This window comes from Ambystoma mexicanum, chromosome 1p (assembly GCF_040938575.1).
Source record: "Ambystoma mexicanum isolate Mex_15411 chromosome 1p, UKY_AmexF1_1, whole genome shotgun sequence".
Classification (NCBI taxonomy): domain Eukaryota; kingdom Metazoa; phylum Chordata; class Amphibia; order Caudata; family Ambystomatidae; genus Ambystoma; species Ambystoma mexicanum.
The window spans coordinates 713,129,881-713,149,943 of record NC_090921.1 but is presented as its reverse complement, the minus strand read 5'-3'; the positions used below and the strand labels follow the sequence as shown (position 1 = coordinate 713,149,943).

The 20,063-nt window shown below is 43.8% G+C and overlaps 1 protein-coding gene across 2 annotated transcripts in view; it reads left to right on the top strand.

Moving 5' to 3' along the window:
• TRIM46 (tripartite motif containing 46) overlaps positions 1-20,063 on the top strand; it is a 242,380-nt gene that overhangs the window by 161,889 nt on the left and 60,428 nt on the right. For both annotated transcript variants that reach the window (XM_069650138.1, XM_069650139.1), the window contains exons 2-6: positions 4,691-4,946; positions 7,000-7,343; positions 7,494-7,637; positions 13,347-13,442; positions 16,882-17,135. In XM_069650138.1, the coding sequence (XP_069506239.1) occupies positions 4,691-4,946; positions 7,000-7,343; positions 7,494-7,637; positions 13,347-13,442; positions 16,882-17,135 (1,094 nt within the window). The remainder of the gene's footprint in view (positions 1-4,690; positions 4,947-6,999; positions 7,344-7,493; positions 7,638-13,346; positions 13,443-16,881; positions 17,136-20,063) is intronic.

Below are 20,063 nucleotides of genomic sequence, written 5' to 3'. Positions count from 1 at the left end.
CAGAAGAAACAAGTTTTAAACAGCTTTCTCAGTTTCCAAGTGGTTACCTCCAACTTGATGCTCGACAGTATTGTTCCAGATCAAAAGGCCCCAATCCAATGGAACTAAGCACTAGTCTCCATTTGTTGCAAGTGGAAGGGGGTAGTCTTCATGAAGTTGTAGATCTAAGCCCGCACAAAGGACTATTCCTCATTATGTAGAGTTTGAGGTATTTAGGGCGGTAGCAGTGAAGGCCCTGTACTTGAAACAGTGATATGATGTCTCGCTTTTCGTTTGCAGTGTCCGTAGAATGCTATCAATGCTCGGGTGATTTTGTCCTGTGGTTTTTGTCTCATGATTTGAGAGGTCTGTCTGCTGAGGGCCATCTTATTGTCAAAGAGGAAAGAGAGGTTCCACTCCTGGTGATGGCATTCAAACCTAGTGTCATCTAGTGAATATTAATAGTCGAGGTTTATCATCCAGGTGTTGCAGGCACATCCCTCTTATTAAGTCACTTATAGATTAAGCAACTGTGCTGGTGGTATTAATAAAAGATCCTTCAGGTGTTTCATCTGATCATCCAATGTTAGCCATTCTGAATCTAAATCTATATTACTCTTAATGAATATTCATAAAGGTCTTAATTGTTTGTCATACATCAATTTATTTGCATTTACGTCCCTGATTTGTTTTGGAGCTGCGTTCTCTAGTATTTTAGTATAAACCTGTGGTGGGCTATTTATGATGGAGCAGATGTTTGTAAGAATACAAGATGGCGTCTTTAACATAGGGGATATGGTGACCATCTTAAGACTATTTGGAATTTCAATGTGGATGAGAGAGCAGTTTATGAATGTTGTTAGTGCTGGAGGCAACGCAGAGATGTTCTCCTGGATCTTGGTGGCTGGGCAAGATTAAGTCTGCTGAAATGAGGCATTCATACCAGTAACTGTCTAAATTAGGTCTTTGGAGGAGATAAACCTGAGCTAAAGGTACTGTTGCAGGGCATAGCTGTACTGGGTCATCAGTCCAGTCTGGGGTGCAATATTGTTGGGGATTTAATTCACCTTTCTTGAATGAAAGTTTCCCTATGTTCTGCAAGTCCTTTGGGATGGGAGAATGATAGAACAACATTGGGTAGGCGTTCTCAAATCTTTACGGATCTTGAAGATCTCAGATGCTTTGATTCAGGCCAAAGAAATGCGGTTTCAGGGCAGGGATGTCTTTTTTCCGGAAGGTGGTATAGCAGTATCCTCTTCGGGAGAAGTGTTGCTAGGGGGGGGATGAGGGAGCCTTTTGGTTGTAGCCCCGAATAGAAGCTCAGGGGTTACAACCAAAAAGGCTAGCTAGCCCCCATTCCCAAAATTAGTGTAGCTCCGGATTTTTTTCCAGACCTAGCAACACCCCTGCTCTTTGGGGCCTAATGTAGTCTGCTTTATTTATTAGGTCTCTATATTTACGCCATTTGTGTTCAAGTTTCCACTTGGTCCTTTTAGGAGCGCCTGTTCGCCATCATCCAACTTATTTTGGGATCTGGTGAATGAGGTTAGAGTTTTTTTAGATGACTTTGCCATGGTGTCCAGAACCTTAATCATGTCTTCTTTAATGTTATAGAGGCATGCCTCCACAAAGGGCATTACGTTTATGACAATGATCCATTTCATATGTTAGAGTGGAATGGGATCTGTTCCATTTTTAGTGGTTGGCTCAACCTTTGTTATGTTTCTTGGTAATTTGATGGAGATAATGTAGTGGTCTATCCAGGGAAGAGTGGTAACTGTGTTGCACAAAGGGGAGATCAATAAGGGTAAGATGTCAACCAAAGCATGGCCACCAGCATGGGGATCGGGTTTAGAAATGAGCGTGAGGTTCAAGATTTCGACACAGTCAAAGAATTAGATTGTGGTGGGGTTCAGTGGGCAGTCCAGCCAACTATTCAGGTCTCAAAGCATAATTTTATTTGAGATTGACCGTATGCTGGTGACAAAATCAATCCATTTTATCCAGAAGGATGACGTCTGTGCATAGGTATGTAAAGAACTCCTATGAGGATACAAGTGTTTGGGTTAAGGGAGCACTTGAACACTAGACTTTAGAACGAGGCAGTAAAATGACTGGGGGACTGCCACTCAACCCCAATGTGATTTACTCTTTGGTGCAGGAGGTTCTTGTACCTGGAATGAGAATATCAAGGGACCGGGTGCAGTTGGAGGTGAACCAGGTCTCATTGATGGAAAGTCTGTGGATGCCAATGTCCTCAAGGAGAACATGGATTTTGGCAGCATGTTTAGTGGTGGACCTTGAGTAAATCATTCCTACATTGAGGCTTAGCTTAGGTTTGAGATTCTTAACTGGTGATAGAGGGATCAGAGAAGAAAAGGTGGCCTTCCTCTGGTGTCCTCCTCATAGGGGTCTAGTAGGGGCCTTTTGTTGAGTTGATTGTCTTCTATCAAATTATGATGGTTTCAGAGGCTGTCGAGGGCATCAGTGAGGGCTGGAATCATGGCGTCAAAGACTTGCAGGTGTATATGGCTGACTTGCCCCATGACAGTACATCTTAGCTAACAGCAAAGTTTCGCCCCCAGATTGCATGCATTCAATCTGGAGCCTCCACTTCAAAAAGGGAAGTCAGAAACAGTGAACTTGGAGAGAGAGAGAGGGCATAGGGTGAAAGCAAAGTGCAAAAAGGTGTCCACAACGGCCAGTCCAAGGTTGCACTTCAGCGTGAGCTCTTTTAGGCCTGTAAATTGGTGTTACAAGTTGAGGGGTAAATAAGGAAAACAATTTTTTTTAAATAGATGTGATGGAGGTGTTCATCATTTGAGACCCCAAGAGTGGCTGGCTCGTAACTTGTGGTAAGCCAATCCTGTTAAAAATGGCTACTCCCCACCAACATCATATAAATGTAGCTGTGAACTAATTTCACACAAATATAACATGTAAGGAACATTGATAGGTCCTGAGGGAGAAAAAAAGTACTCGAAGGTACAGACAAGTATGTACTGTATGGGCACAGTAGGTCAGGCCAAGAACAACACAACAATGATTTCATATAAACCGATGTGCAGAGGAGAATTTACATCTAACCAATACACCAGAATAAGTGACAAAGCTATATTCCAGAGAGAAGACGCTTTTGCCAGATTTCTGTGGCGTTAACTGACTAATTTTAGCCCCACAGTCCATTCTATTGCGTCACCTTCAGAAAGCTCTTAATGTGTGTTTTGTAATCAATGCCGGCATCCCTCTTAAACTTCGTGCATATGCTAATTGAATGAATCTTTGCATAGAAGGGGTTTAATTATGTGGTTGCAAATTGCACTAGTTACAAACCATTGAATTACAGACAAATGGACTTCAGGATGCAGATCCTTGATTTTGAAATTGTGTTATGGTGTTATTATTTTTTGGATATTCCCTATTGGATTTTTATCAAAAGAACCATTTCCTCAACATATCTGAGCACATCATTCACTGCTTAGACACACATCCTATTCAGGAGGAAGTGTTGTTATTGAACTATGTGTATTCTACATCATCACAGAAAAAAGGAAAGAGAAACAAAGAAAATGTGCTTACATATGCATATATCAATCACTGTGCCCACTTCCCCCAGCCTGCCTTACCCCTCCCAACCCCCCAACTCCGCTTACATTTAGAGCGGCACACTTCTGTGTGTGCTGCCCGCACTCTGCGATCCCTGCGGTGTCAGCTTCTCCCACGAACGTGGGTTGGAGCTGACGCCGCAGGGTGCTTTTATTTTTCTTCTTTCTGAAATGGTAAGCAGGGGACAACCCCACAACCCTGACCCCCATTACTGGACCCGAGTAGAGCAGGGGACACCCCCGCAACCCCCACTATGCTTGGGTGCAGTAAATGTCGCCCTCATTTTTTGCGCCTCCAAAGTCGCAGTGACTGCGGGGGCGCACAAATGAGGGTGACATTTTGGTACAATACCTATTGTATCAACTACACCTGACTTGTATTATATAGCTGTAATGACTAGAATCTACCTGTTCCACCAGTAGCTTGTAAAGTGGAAATTGACTTAGCATAATCACTATGCACTGTTTTGTATCTACTATACCTGACTTGTTATGTTCATTAACTATTGTATTGTACTGCATTAATGACTATAACAATCATGCAAACTTTGTAACCTTTGCAACTCGCTATGCTCGTTGTCTGTCAAGAAAAGCGCCCAGGTGCCCTCGGACTAGGTGCACTGTATAAATTACTAAATACATAAAAGAAATAAATAAATTAGCAATGCAGTGCTATTAAGGATAGGTTTACGAAATGGAGAAAAGCAGGGTCTTCTTTGTTTTTAAGCAACAACTAAATAGTGGACATCAATACATTTTTGTGAGTCTCACTCATCCTACCTGGTGCCCTCTTAGTTCTGTCTGTCACCTCACACTGTGCAGGGTAAGACAGCTCAGTGAGTCAGTGGGTTAGTTCTCGTACATCAGGAAGGTATGTGCAACACACAGGCCCCATGTTTAAAGTCATGGCTCCTGTGGATTGACTCGATTCCGGCGTTAATTCTTCCTGAAAATATGGAACACGACCGCTTGATAATAAAATCCACATTGAAACTCTGTGGAACATTTCAATGCATCAGGGGGAGTATTTCACACTATATAACAATAACTATAAGTCGTGTGGTTCTATATGACCCTTTGATCTTTCTCTCTCCCTCTCTCCACAGACCAGTATGAAGAACATGGAGCCCGAGCTGACATGCCCTGTGTGCAAGGAGATGTACAAGCAGCCCCTGATCTTGCCCTGCCTGCACAATGTGTGCCATCTGTGTGCCAGTGAGATTCTGGTTCAACATGGTTACATCTGCTGTGACCCAAACTCTGAACCCACCTCTCCCGCCTCCACACCTGCCACACGCAGTCCACGCTTAGGTCGACGTGTGGTGCCCAAGCCTGATCGCCTTGACCGCCTTATCAAGTCAGGTAAGAATAACTGCAGCTGACGCCGGCAATCAAGAAACAATTGTGGTGGGGTCATTGGTCCTCGGGTAAAGAAATTCAGGTCTGGTGCAGAAATTCAGGTCAAGAAACACATTTAATAGGTCATCCTTGTCACTGGGCTGCAGTCTTTTGGTATTTTTTGGGGGCAGGATCCGTCCCTCTTATTGTGGCTGATTCAGTGTTGCCTAAGGGACCAGGAATACTGACTGGTAAGATGCAATAGGGTGATGTCTGTCAGTGTGGGCATGGAACTGAATAGCTACAACATTCTCCTGCATTATGTCCATGAAACTAAAAATTCAGTTGCCAGTTGTTTGCTAAGTTGCCTTGAGCCAAACTCTGTCCCAAATCTAAATCCCAAAATATACCCATAGATTCTGAAATGAACTTCCATCAAAGTTCTGACTCCCCTCCGCCCTTCTATATTGAAAAACCATCACATTCACCCATGTTCTACGCTAACCCCTCTTAACTCCCTGATTCGCTCTGGCTTGCCCCATCTTTTTCACTTATGCCTTTCTGTGCTATGCTGTTTGACATTAGTCCCCACCAACTTGCATAACTCTCATAGCATTTCGACTACATAATGCTGGCACACACCAAAGAGGGTGAGGAATGTCAGTGATTATTGAACAGCTTTGAGAGTATGCCGCTAGCTCACAAGTTGAAATTACTTTATGATTGTGACAATATCAGGAACTTCTGTAAATCCCTGAAGACAAAAGGTCAGTGATGTTAAATGAGATTTTCTTTTCTTAACAACAGCTTGTGCATGTTCGTTTATTATGGAAAGAGATGTTCCATGTCAAATCATAATAGTTTATCCAGTCACATTCTTTGCCTTGAATTCTGGGAACTGTAGTTCTGCATTTACAAAGATGAAAAGCGACATGTATCAGAATACAAAGCCAAAACTAGGACTGGGGAACTACTTGCACCTGACATTGCTATAAACTTGAAATCTTTGCATTGCTACAAAATGTTTTCATCAGATGTTAAACCATTTTAGGGCTGTTAATTTTACACCCACCCATATAGCCTCATCCAATTTCTTTAGTCACGCATCAACAAATCCAATCACTTTTGTTGGACCATAGAGCGTCCAAGACCTCCTTCCATAAGTGCATATATCTGTTATTGCTTCCATTTGTTCGAGTCATATATCTAGCATAATCTATTAAATCATCCAGTCATCCCTTCATTCATTAATCCATCAAGCGATCTGTTCAGCCATAACCCCAACCAAACAATCAATTACTCAATCGATTCACGAACACAATTATTTACATACCTCTTAGGCAACTATAAACCCATTCATCCTGTTGTTTATACAAGCACTCACCAGCTTGCTTAATCACTCTACCGCAAACTCAGCCATCTACCCACTAAATCACAAACTGCCTTGCACCCCAAATGTCTATCCACGTTTGATCACTGACCAATGAGCAAACTGAGGGACTCATCACGAGTTGGGTGATATCCCAATGGGATACCGCCCAAATTTATTTGCGTTACCGCCCACCCGTCCGGTGGTATTATTGCTGGATCACGGGTAGGGTTGTACATTTTATTCTCCATTGGGTTGACCCAATGGGGAATTTCCGGCACAATTACTACTGGTGGTATTAACGTGCAGTAATTGTGCTGAAAATTGGCAATTTTCGGGGGTGTTTACCATGACATACTCATGATTGGGCAGACCTTTAAGTGTGGCGGTAACCCCTTTACCACCGCATTTAAGTGCTGCTGCCCAACTCATGATGAGGCACTCAGTCTTCTATCCAAATATGCAAACACACTACTTACCACCAATAAACACATTCACACCCTACACCCACTATTGTACCAAACCATATATCTGGTCAGTCGCCCTTCTATTGATCCATCAACTCATCCCTGAAAACAACTGTGAAAATGTTCATCCATCAGACCATCAATGCAGCCATCCACCCTTCATTTCCTCCAAGCAACTATCTCACAAGTCAAATCTTAGTTCCCCATGCATAACATTTCATGATAATCTTTCCTTTGGCAGGGTTTGGGACTTACCCCGGCAGGAAGAGGGGCGCCACCCAGACCCAGACGGTGATCTTCCCATGCCCAGCCTGCCAGCGAGACGTAGACCTGGGGGAGCGTGGCCTGGGCAACCTCTTCCGCAATCTGACTTTGGAGCGCATTGTTGAGAGATACCGGCAGACAGTCAATATTAACACAGCCATAGTGTGTCAATTCTGCAAGCCCCCCCAACTGGAAGCCACCAAGGGCTGCACCGAATGCCGCTCCAGCTTCTGCAATGAGTGCTTCAAGTTATACCACCCCTGGGGCACCCAAAAGGCCCAGCACGAACCCACGCCTCCCACCCTCACATTCAGACCAAAGGTATTTGACGCCTTCCAATGCAAGGGGATTAATTATCGATTCAGTGCCACTTGCACCATCTTAAACCCCAATAATCCCCTGTAGTAACAATTGTTACAAGATATTGTCTCCCACCAACTTCTAATCCCTTGATATCCTTCTCTGATACAGGGGTTAACCTGCCCAGAGCACAAGGAAGAGGTTTCACACTACTGTAAGACTTGCCAACGGTTGGTATGCCAGCTCTGCAAAGTCCGAAGGACGCACACTGGGCACAAAATCACACCAGTCATCAGTGCCTACCAAGCACTAAAGGTAAGGTCATACTTCTGCCAGAGCATGCATTAACATTCGTCCTTGTGCACAAGCCTGCTAATTCAAAGGTGAGTGTCAATACGTCACATGTAAACTACCTGCCATGGCGTCATTTGCAGCAGCATCATTGATACATGTAAAACCGCCATCATAATATGTGCGGTCATGCGGTGGCCTCAGCCCCTAGTCTTCAAGAGAGCATACATTTACCATTTGAAAATAATCACAGTGCCCATGCCTCATAGATTACTCTTTTGTACTAAAATAATTCCAGATCATCGACCAGTTCCTGATGTCGATACTGTTGGTTGCAAGTCCAGAGAATTGTTTTTTCTCTGACTCACTATCACTCGGCCTAGTCAGGAGGTAGTTCCAATATATTAGCACCATGGCGGGAGAGCCAGCCAATCAGATGGCTAGGAATGCAGGTTTTAACTGCCAGTGCAAGCCATTGTTCCAAACCGCCTGACGGCTGGCTCCCCCTTGCCCCATCTTCTCCCACCCTCCATCCACTTGTTGTTTCCCCCCACCCGCCTACTTACCTTATTTTTACTGCGGCGAGTGTCACCTCTGCATCCGCTCCTTCCCCTCATCCCTCGCAGGCTGTCATGGAAAGAGAAGAGGGGCTCCACAAGGAGCCGCGTTTTCCTTTCCATTGTGACCATCTTGGAAAAGGCTTTTGCTTTGCACGAAAGGACGACGCGCGTGTTCCTTTGTACAAATGAAAACCCTTTTTTCGTAGCACTCCAGGTTACCGCTTTGCTAATAGCCTTAATCCCCTGTACCAATGGCTGGACTGGAGGATAACAGCCCAAAGCCCTTGATATCTGCTCTTGCTTAGCTTGGGCCATTAATTTTGGCTGCCGAGCCGTGATCCCCCATTCCAGCCATTGCAACGGGGGATTGACGCCATAGAATCCAAATGTCATTGGCTCTTGCAGATGATGCCGGTGTTCTTATATGGAATTCTTCAGAATCATACCAATAGAACAGGTCCTGCATCCAAGCCCTCACCATTGGTGAAGGGACTTTCGCCCACGTTACTGCTACTCTGCGTTGAGCCAGGACCAGCATTAATTCCACCAGCCTCCGTAGGTGGCCTGCTACATTCTTAGTGTACTCTTATAGCTCAACCATAGGCAAAGGTTCAATGCTTTCCCCCAATATTTCACTTATCACACTGAAGACCTGCTCCCTAAGTGCCTATCCAGGCTAAGTGCAAAGAATTAGCATTATCCGCATGACCCCTTTCACATTCAGGAGATATTTGGGGACATATTTTGTAAGCAGGTTGGTGTAAAGAACAACTGATGTATACATTTAAATGTATTAACATAAAATTAGTATTTAAAGAAACAAGCTTCGTCTACCTGCAAATGTACTCCCACGCCTCATCAGTTATGGACATTTGAAACCAAAGTTCCCAGTTTATCCGTCTGCTACTGGCACACCATACCTTCTCTTTAATAACCCTTTTATATAGTGCTGAAACAAGGCCCCCTTCTCCGTGCATCATATTCGCCTCATGTAACACCTCAATCAGTCTAAGCTGAGCCGGGAATACTGAAAAACAATCTTTAAGAGAGTTTCAAACCCAAAAAACTAAAATATTTCCAGGGAAGAGGTAACATGGGAAAGAAACTGACCTTTAGAAAACAGATCCCTAAACATACGTATATGTAATTTTGACATGGCGTTTACATCAAGTTTTTCAGAGGATATATCCAGTCTCGACACATTTTTCAACAGAAAGAGCAAGGAATACCTTTGCTCCATACTGCCTCTCATTTCTAAAATCATCTAAGCACGATGAGTACAGGCTACCATATTAACTTCCCCACATACAGCAGCCGAGTCCCCCAGTATGACTGTTCAACCTTTCAACCTCAACATGTGGCCTAATAGGAGTGATTGCATACCAGAAGGATACATTCTTTGCCTTTGCCAAGCAAATAAGACTCTTTAAATCCATCAAAGCCAGGCCTCCTTTTTCCGGTGCTGTAAGTCTGTTCCAGCTTATTTGGGTATTTTTACCAGCCCACATTAAACCCAAGAGAGTACTCCCTAAGGATTTAAAGAGTTTCCGGGGGAGAATAATCAGCATGTTAAGAGATAAACACAGAAACTTAGAAAGCACAACTATTAGGAACATCCTTCCACTCAACGAGAGAGGGAAACTTTTTGATTTCACCACTGTTTGGCTAAGAGCTTCTAACGCTACCCCATAATTATCTGGTCATAAGATATCCAAATTATGTGATTTCCACATACCTAAGTATTTTACTTTACTAAGCTGCCAGATGAAACCATAATAGTCATCAGATCTTTTCATCCCTTAAGTGAGGGGAAATAGATTGATTTTGTCGGTTTTTTGCATAGTGCTAAGCACTCATTGAATTTTTGGATGTCCTCCATTACTGTGAGGTTTTGGTATACAGCATCATATCATCCAAATAAAGTGAAACTACCATTTTATGATAATATAGATTGAATCTTTATGCATATGTATGACTATCAGAATGGAAGCAATGGCAAATAACAACAGGAAAGAGGATATCCCTGCTGTGCACCTCTGTCCATGTGCAGCACCCTTGACATGGCTCCATGCACCATTATTCTAGTGGTGGGATTAGTATACAGCAACTGAACCATCAATATAAACTCATGTTCCATCCCTATTTCTCAATGAATTGTGAACATGAAGGGCTCACAATGGAAACAAGGGTCTTCTCTGCATCAAGAAATACTGCCACTGCCTGTTGATTGGGCCTTAAAAGATGCAAGAGAATGAATATCTGCCTTATATTATATGAGGTTGACCTACCCGATTGGTTTAGGAGTCTAGAGCAGACATATGGTAATTCCGCTTTGAAATTCCCCTATTTTTCTTATGTTAACTTTTTAGCAAAAAATAGTTATGTTCCAAACTTTTTGATTTACTAGTAACTGCCATAATGTATATGATTTCTGATTCAGCTAATCAGCCGGTCAAGTGGCACAGCGAGTAGAGCGCTCGCTTTGACACCCGTGCAGAGCCTGTTAACGCAGGTTCGAATCCCGGCGGGGCCAAACTCAGCCTTTCATCCTTCCGAGGTCGATAAATGAGCACCACACACCGTGGGTAATAATAAGCAGCGCTCGGATACCTGAGGGTTTGTAGTGCTATATAAAAGCCTAATTATTATTTTATTATTTATTATTATTATTATATTGCACAGGCGTTTGGCAATTTCCCACAATTTTTACAAAAATGTATATTAGGTATGCACATGCAATTTACTCCCCACATTCCTAATTTTACACTCCACCATCATTCCAATTAAAAAAAAATTGGGGCATGTTCAGTGCAGCCAAGAACACCTTTTAGCTGCCCATTACAATTCCCTAAGTCGCAGGTGGATGAATTTTATTTCTACAAAATCGTCTGTGAATTATCTGATAAATGAAGGCAGTATTACTTATGGTTGCTGAGAAAAATGGCTAAGTGATAATAGTCCTTTTAAATTAAATTTGAATCTTCATGTTATGCAAATTATAGCTCTCTGGTCTCCAGGTCATTTGCCATTCTTGGCCAGCCTGGGATAGCCTGTGACTAGAGTTTATTTTTTATTAGTCTCTTTGTTGTTTGAAGTGTAAACGGCAGATTGTAAATACTTGGGATGCACCGGCCAACACAGAGATCCCCCACTGCAAATATCTGGCACCCTGTCCTCTTTTCACAAGTAGACCACCATTTTGATCTGGAAAGCTTCTATTTTACAGTATTTTATTCAGAATTCAGCCTTGATTGCAGCCCCTGTTTGCACACCTCCCACTGCATTCTGGACATGTACTGGCTAGGCCATCTGCCCTGCACATAAATGCGCATTCAGAGCCACCAAGTCTGAGGAAAGTTTGTTTTCAACACCGTGAGCAGCCACACTTTATTGCAGGTGTAAACAGCTGGGATGCAATCCAGGCTTTCAGTGGGGGAGTCCTTTGTGAAGTTTGCCCAACAACAAGCAAAAAGGTCTGCCTCTGGCCTACAGGAAATGTTCATGTGAACCATGGAACAGTTTTTCTTTTCACTTGTTGCTGGTATTTTGCATGTGACGCATAAGATACATTTCATCTTGCCAATGCACACCAAGTCTATTCCCTGACATCTTTATATTGGCCGGGGAACATGTTTCTCATGTCTTGCTTTAAATTGCAAACACACATGCAAAACTTCTTTTGGTGTCAATGTTTGAAACTCCTGTTTTTCACGTGAAAGAGACCTTTGAATTTCTTCTGCAACTTGTGAACCAAAATGACAGGTAGGCCTTTTTCACATGGCCATTCCTTGTGTTACTTGCAGAAACCCTACAGTCTGCCTTAAGAGGCCGTTTTCAGCATGCAGGCTTTGTTAACTTATTATGAATGGTGGTAGGTCAGTTTTCCAGTGGTCCCTTCAGTTCTGTTTGCGTGGGGCCTTTGATTACACCCCACAAAGACTCCCTCACCATCCACGAGTATCAGAAAGGAAGTGTTTCTGATCTGAAGTTAGCCATAAGTTATGGCAGAGATTTAGTCAAACAACCATTTCATAGCTTATCAAGGGGCTTGTAGCACAAAGAGTGTTCAAAGTTAGTAGCCCACAGCTTAGTATTATATATGGGAAACCTCTGCAAAGGATTTCAGGGATGCCAACCCTTTAATCGGACCACTGTGATATTCGCGGAAGTTGTGCAGTCCACACACTTTACAATGCGTATACATACTTAATGACAAATCTCAGAAATCATTTACTCCCACTGACGTATGACTGCTTGCAGTTGAACTGTTGTAATATCTGCCTTTCTCTTAGCTGTGGTTTTAAGGGACCGTAATCCACTTCACCAGAGGGCCGGTCTCCATGTAGTTTGTACTTTTTTACATCATACTCAGATGAGCATTGCATGTCTAGAGCTCTGCTCCTTCCCCACTCAATAAAGGATGCTTCCATAGTAATAAAGGGTTTAGCTTCATGGAAGGGTGAAAACATATTTCCCAAAGGACCTGCCACGGGATTTTATTAAGCTGTTGAAAGGATTCCTGAATAAAATTAGCTGAACTGTCAAAACAGTAAAGACTTCCTTCTAGTTAGAGCTTGAAACTAATTCCAATTAAATCACAAGATTTACGAAAATGCTCTCTGTGCAAGTTTGTATACAGACTTATTTGGGGCGCCACCCATTAGACTATTTTTTTCAAGAATCAAAAACGAAAAATAATTTTAAAAACACACCTTAAAGTATATGCTTTCCATGAGCTGGCTCCAGCATGCTACAGTGATACTTCTCATTGACCATGTTTAAGCATAAGGCTTACTTGTGCTTGCTCTCGCCGGCCTACCCATGGGGCCAATGCAGGATGCATTATGTAAGCAACATTGTGTCTTCGTTCTCCCCTGCTAATGGCTTAAGGGAGGATCTCAGGAGGATAGCTCAGGGGCAACATGCTCATCTTGGAAGCAAGACAACACAGAGCAACACAGGTTCGATCCCCGGGTCCGCTTTTAGAAATCTCTGGGTATGAAGCACGTTATAAATAACCTATCATATCATAAGCACAGTACACTATTTAGCTTTGATCACTTCATAGAGCACACTGCCTAACCGATAATAACATACCAGAACATAGTCTCACAGTGCTGATCACCCCTACATTAATCCATAGTTTTCTAATCTATATTTTCATCACTTGCAGGAAAAGCTGACGCGGAGCCTCACCTACATACTTTCCAACCAAGACACTGTGCACAACCAGATTAGTGAGCTGGAGGATGCGGTCAAACACACTGAGGTGAGATGGTGGCATTAGAGGTAGCAGTACAATGATTTCTGCCAATGGTTTGTGAGTAGCACAGCAATTGCCACTCAGATCAAATAAAGGGTTGCTTTGTTCTGTCATCTTACCCATCCACAATGCTTGAAATGTAGTCTGGAAACCTACCTCCTGTGGGCATGCGGTTGTGTGTGACTGTGACTGGGGCATTGGGAGCAGGGCTAAGGGATGAGGATCGGGGTAGAGGTATGGCAGGCAAGTGATAGACTTGTAAAACATCTCCCCTGGGTTTTACAACTGTACAATCAATATTTAAAGAAACATGATGAAGAGATGCCGGATCTATTCACCTGCTTGGAGTCATTGTTTCACACAGTATACAGAGTTTCTTGCACCCCTCTCATTTCAAATCACTCAACATTCATACCCTGCCAGGGACGTACTAAAGACTATGCACAGTGCCAATGACTCACCCATTGCTGCGCTGGCAACCATCTAATGTTAATTGCTTCTCATTTTAAATGATATGCTAAATAATTGTTAAAGCAAATTTGACATATGTGCTGCCTTATTGTCACTTCAGAACGGTGTTGGTGTTCCACAGGGCCAATGCTATGTTATATCTGAAGCTCCTATGTGCATTGAAATGGGCCAAGGATATTCCTGGGGTAGGCAATGTTAAGGAGTGTTTGTAGCTGGCACGTTAAGCCCTGGAACAGGGAAGGGTAGAAACTGCCACAATAGAAAGAGCTTAAGAAAGCCACAGAATGCTCGGTGCCAGGAGTGGACGCCGGAAGATAATGTCACTGAGATGTGTGACAGATGTGGCACTTATAAAGGCCGCAAATTAGCCACCTTCTCCACTATAACTAATTGGCTGTAAAATTGCAGAGGTTTTTATGTCTCTCTGCGACAATGTCATAGTCATAGTGGACCCGATTCATGGATTTATTTGCACGGTTCAAAGTGACTTTGCACTGCTAAAAGGTGTCTTTGCACTGCCACAACTGTGCAAAGTGACTTTACACAGCAAAAAGACAGGTTGCACTGTTCCATGAATCAGGGTGTTTTGTTGGCAGTGCAGTGAAAAGGGACTTTGCACCGTGCAAAAAATTCCATGAATCAGGCTATTGTAATCTTGAGATCGAGTTGTGTATTAATGTGGGGCGTTTTACTGCAAAGCATCACACGAAGAACAGTTCTTTAATTTATGTAGCGTGGAAATTGCAAATGTTGGATTGCACAGTTATATACAAAATAATAACACCACATATTTAAGGATGTGGCACATTAGGGTGTTGAATATTCGATCAAAGCCAAATAGTTCTTTCTTGTTATATCTAACATGGACAATCTGAGTAACACACTGTAAAAAGCCCTCTTATGAAAGCGCGTCTACTCGTTTCTTTTAGTCTGTGTTCATTCCGCGCCACAAATCTTCGGTTTAACATGTGGAATGCAAAAGTATCAATGACATTGGGGGTCATTATGACTTTGGCGGTAGCCATGCTGATAAATACCGGCACGGCTGCCGCCGCAGTCATGATTTTTTTGGCACCCGGGAATGGACAATTACTGGTGCATTACAGCCCCAGCGGACCCGGTAATTGCCCATTTCCGGGTACCATTCATGAATGGTGCCAGTGCATCCGTCAAGGTCTGTGAGCGGTTGCCGTTCCGCACACCAGGTCAGACCTGGCGGCCAGAAAGCCACCCGCTCGCGGAACTCGTAGTTTGCCGGTCCGGTAACAAGTTTGCCAGTCTGGTGACAAGTTTCCCAGTCCGGTAACAATGGTGCCGGTAGCTTAGCGGCACCGTTGTTACCGGACCGGCAAACTTGTAATGAGGCCCATTTACTTTCCATCTGCACAGTAATTGTTTCACTGAATGCGGTGGTTACCTACATCAATTTTTATTTGGTTTTTAATTTACAAAACTGTTAAAATGAGCACAAACATCTGTGAGATGCAACGCCATGACAGAGCTTTTAACCGTTTGGGGGGGAAATAATCGCTCTCAGACATCTACTGCTGCCACCTGTGTATGATTAGGTGCTCTGAGATATGTAGCGTTGCCCCTTGCATGTTTTTTGTCTGTTCTGTTTGTGTGAGCGCCCTGAGGCCTTCGGGTGTGTGGCGCTTTATGAGAACCCTTTAGAATAGAATAGAAAATGGGGTTGGGGAATTCATGCAAGAAGAGCGGGCGTGAGAGGCAGAGGGATGTTGCCTTGGAAGGCGACCCTGACAGATGTGCCGAGGAGGCGGGGCGATGGCCATCCATCCATAGGGCCAGAAGAGCATTCCTCATATTTCAGGTTTCAAATGTCCATTGAGTGTTAACAGCACAAAAAATGAACAATTCCTCACATCTCAGAGCCCTCACCTCACATCATAGATACATGTAATTGACACTGTCTGGATAATTTTGATATAAATTGAATGTCCACCAAAGATATTCAAATAAAGATAGACATTTATTTGTATTATACCCATAACAAGCATGCTTACGTCTGCAGTGACGGCAGTGATGGTGTCATTCTAAAAAGGGGGACCCTGCCCTGCGATCAGAGTAAAATAGCGAACTAGGGCTGTATACCTCTGCATTTCCTGGCTAGGGGAACATAATGCATATATTGGGCATGTAATAAAGTGCAAAATGGTTCAAATGAGCATACATGTGTGAGTTGCGATGCCACGCCAAGGCTTTTAGCGATGTTGCAGAAACAAATGGGACGGGGAAATACATGCATACGCGTGTCCTCTGAAATACCAAGTGCAAGACTGGCAGGCAATGGAACATTCATTTCTTTTTTAATATAATATTTTAAGGTAATATATTCAGATAATGCCAAATATCTGAACTTTGGCTGACGGTCTGTCTAATATAAGCATGAGGCTGTACTCCAGTTCACCCTCAAACTCATTAGGGTATTTTCTATGGAATATGGGAACCCACAAAGGAGATTCATAGAGAAGTGCCTTATTATGCCACATATCAACCTGGGAGGGTTATATCTGATTTTTCCAAAGGTAAAATCAGAGTGGTAAATTTCAGAGTGGCCAAAATACTGAAAAAATACCAAATTGTTTTATTTTTTATTTTATTTGCGGGGCTTCCCCCCCCCACAACCTCCTTATTTTTCTATCCTTTCAACCCCACGCCAACCCCATCTCCACCCATTTTAACCCCTTACCCCGCTACCATATATATTTAATTAACATTTTAGTTATTTTTTCGGTATTTACTTGAGACTCTGTTTTATTTTCGGTAAAATGACTGGGTACCCCCGGAAGCAGATCTGGCACTGAGAAACCCCTCAATGGATGCTGAACTCCTGCCTTGCTGACAAAGATGCTTGACCCTGCTCCTTCAATCTTCACAGCCCCCATTGGTGTGGGCTACCTCTTGTTTTGGGTGACAAGGCCATCATTAATCATGTCTATGTTTCCTTTGGTAGGTGAATGGCGCGAAGGCCAAGGACGAGGTGACGCACCTGATCCGAAGCTTGTGTGCGGTTCTGGAGGAGAAGCAGGCCACGCTGCTGCAGGCCATCGAGGAGTGCCAGCAGGAACGGCTCTCCAACCTGAACGCCCAGATCCAGGAGCACAGGAGCATGCTGGAGAACTCGGGCATGGTGGGCTACAGCCACGAAGTGCTCAAGGAGACCGACCACCCCTGCTTCGTGCAGGTGGCCAAGCAGCTGCATAACAGGTACCGGGCCAGCGGTTACCGGGGTTTCTGCTGCCCAAAACACACCATGACCAGCACTCAAAAGACCAGCACTCACATACAATGCTGCCATTACACAACTGTTATAGACGAAACGGGGTATAGAAGATTCTGCTGCCAAAAACACACCATGACCAGGGGTGGATTGGCCTATAGGGAACTCTGGGTCTCTTTTGTGTGGTATTTCCAAATGTTCACATAGTAAAAGGGTTGGGCTTGCCGAAAATGTGTAATATGGGGCCACTTTGAAAATTATTTCCAGGGCCTCTTTTGGTTCCTAGTCCACCCCTGACCATGACCATCACTTACAATGAGGCCATTACACAACTGTTACAGGCGGCAAGGGGTATAGGGACTTCTGCCGCCCAAAACACACCATGACCAGCACTCACAAGACCTGCATGCACTTTCAATGATGCAGTTGCACAACTAGTACAGGAGACAAAAGATATAATCGCCAGTGCTGCCCAAAACATACGATGATCAACACTCATTCACGGTGGCACTGCAGCACAACTGGTATAGGGTGCAGGGGGTAGCCAGGCTTCTGCCATACAGTGCTAAATTCATACTGAAACACACTGTGACCAAAACAGGGTTGGATGGCCCCTCAGCCTTTCGGCCCGTGGCCGGGCGAAATCGTCCCTGGGGAGTGGCCCAGTTTCTGGCCATGCCTGGGCCGTTTTGGAAGAAAAGAGCTTAAGCGTAAGTGCTATACAATAACATATCATTTGGCCTTGGACGTCTGCTTGGATTCACAGTAATTTAGTGTACTTAGGGACAATGCTATTTGATGGCACTTCCTGTTTTGTCAAGGGGTGAAAGGTCGTGTTTCATTGCTTCCCTGGATGTCAATTTGAGGTGGGGTCAAATGACATCACTTCTGGTGATGTCATCAGAGGTCAAGGGTCATGATGCGAGGGGTGGCCCACTTTTTTGAGGCGAGGGGTGGGCCAATTTTTTTTAGGTGACCGGGCCTATCTCAGTCCAACCCTGGATCAACATTCAGTTAATGGGTTGAAGCTGCAACACATTGGCAAAGCTTACAGGCGCAGGGACCTACAGCTGCAGTGGACCATGGATACACAGGAAGACGTGTCCAATGACACAACTTTGGCACAACTGCACAACCTGTTCAGGGGCAATCAGGTACAGGGCCAACAATCTGATGAAGTGCAGCTGGTGGAGGCACTTCCATGATCGGCCTGGTCTGCGGCGGCCAGTGAGGGGGATCTAGTCCCACATATGCCAATTCGGGAGTCTGCTGCCAGTGCAGTAGTCAGGACAGAGTACGAAAGGAATCCTTACCCTTCCTTACAATTCCTTCCTTCCCTTCCTTCCTTCCTTCCTTCCTTCCTTCCTTCCTTCCTTCCTTCCTTCCTTCCTTCCTTCCTTCCTTCCTTCCTTCCTTCCTTCCTTCCTTCCTTCCTTCCTTCCTTCCTTCCTTCCTTCCTTCCTTCCTTCCTTCCTTCCTTCCTTCCTTCCTTCTTTCCTTCTTTCCTTCCCTTACTCCTCCCTCCCTCCCTCCCTCCCTCCCTCCCTTCCTTCCTTCCTTCCTTCCTTCCTTCCTTCCTTCCTTCCTTCCTTCCTTCCTTCCTTCCTTCCTTCCTTCCTTCCTTCCTTCCTTCCTTCCTTCCTTCCTTCCTTCCTTCCTTCCTTCCTTCCTTCCTTCCTTCCTTCCTTCCTCTCACTGTATCTTCATTCTGTGTATAACATACTTTCCATACATCTCTATTAGATATATAATCTCGAGCAATAGCTAGTATGCTCCTTGTATATTATTCATACTAACCTTTAAAAACCAACTGATTTCATTTAGCAGCTTCCAATAGTACTTGTATTTTTTGCCACATATGCTATACTGTCAAATTCTAAACCGTTGCATTCCCTGATAATGTTAGTGCTCATCAGGTGTGGACTGGCCCATAGGGAACTCTGGAGATTTCCCGGTGGGCCTCTGCACCCTGGGCCTCTTTTATGTGGTATTTCCAAATGTTCTCATAGGAAAAGCATTGGGCTTGCTGAAAAGGTGTCATACAGGGCCACTTTGAACTTTATTTCCAGGGCCTCTTTTGGTCCCCAGTAATTATTTCCAGGGCCACTTTTAGTTCCCAGTCCAGCCCTGGTGCTCATGATTCATCCGAGGTATAATGAGCCAGTTCATAGCTCAGGTTAAGATCGCCCTTTTTATGTATGTCTCCCAGCTTGTCGCAGTTTGTTAATACCTGTCTCAATTTCTATGTTACAAAATCGACACAGCCTTTTTTGCGTAGAGGATGCCATTCCATGCTCCAGTTCTTGAATAGGTTAAAAGTAACTCCAATCTGAGCATCATCATAAATCTTCTATCTTTTATGTCATAGTGGTTTGTGAGGTAAGTACATGGTTTATCGACCAGGAAGCTCTGTTTGACCCCATATTTTTTCATTTTTCCCAGTTTCGTGATATTTGTATCACAATCCCAGACCATTTCCATATTTTTTGTTTTCCTTTCCATTACCATTACCAGGGTTTCTTTCTCAACCTTAAAACCAATCTCATCAAAGAACAGCATGACGTAATTTTTCCATCCTTTCAAACTACCTCCCGGGTCATTCTCCTCCAGCAAGCCGCTGAAGACTGAGAACAGAGATTCCTTGTCTGTCTTAAGCAGCATGAGGGTATAAAAAATGGCCATCCTTATTTTCATTTGTGTAGCCCATGATGTCAGGCCTAGAACGCAGTCTGTCGCCTCCACTGAGGCATTTCTATGTAGTCCCAGCACTCTGCCATAATTTCCCTTCCAATTTATTAACCTACCTTATTTCCTTTACGGTGAATGCCTCCAATTCATATGCTAGGCATGGTATTAAACATGATTTACACAGTTTCACAAAACCTTCAATAGATAGATTATTTTTATGTTTGATA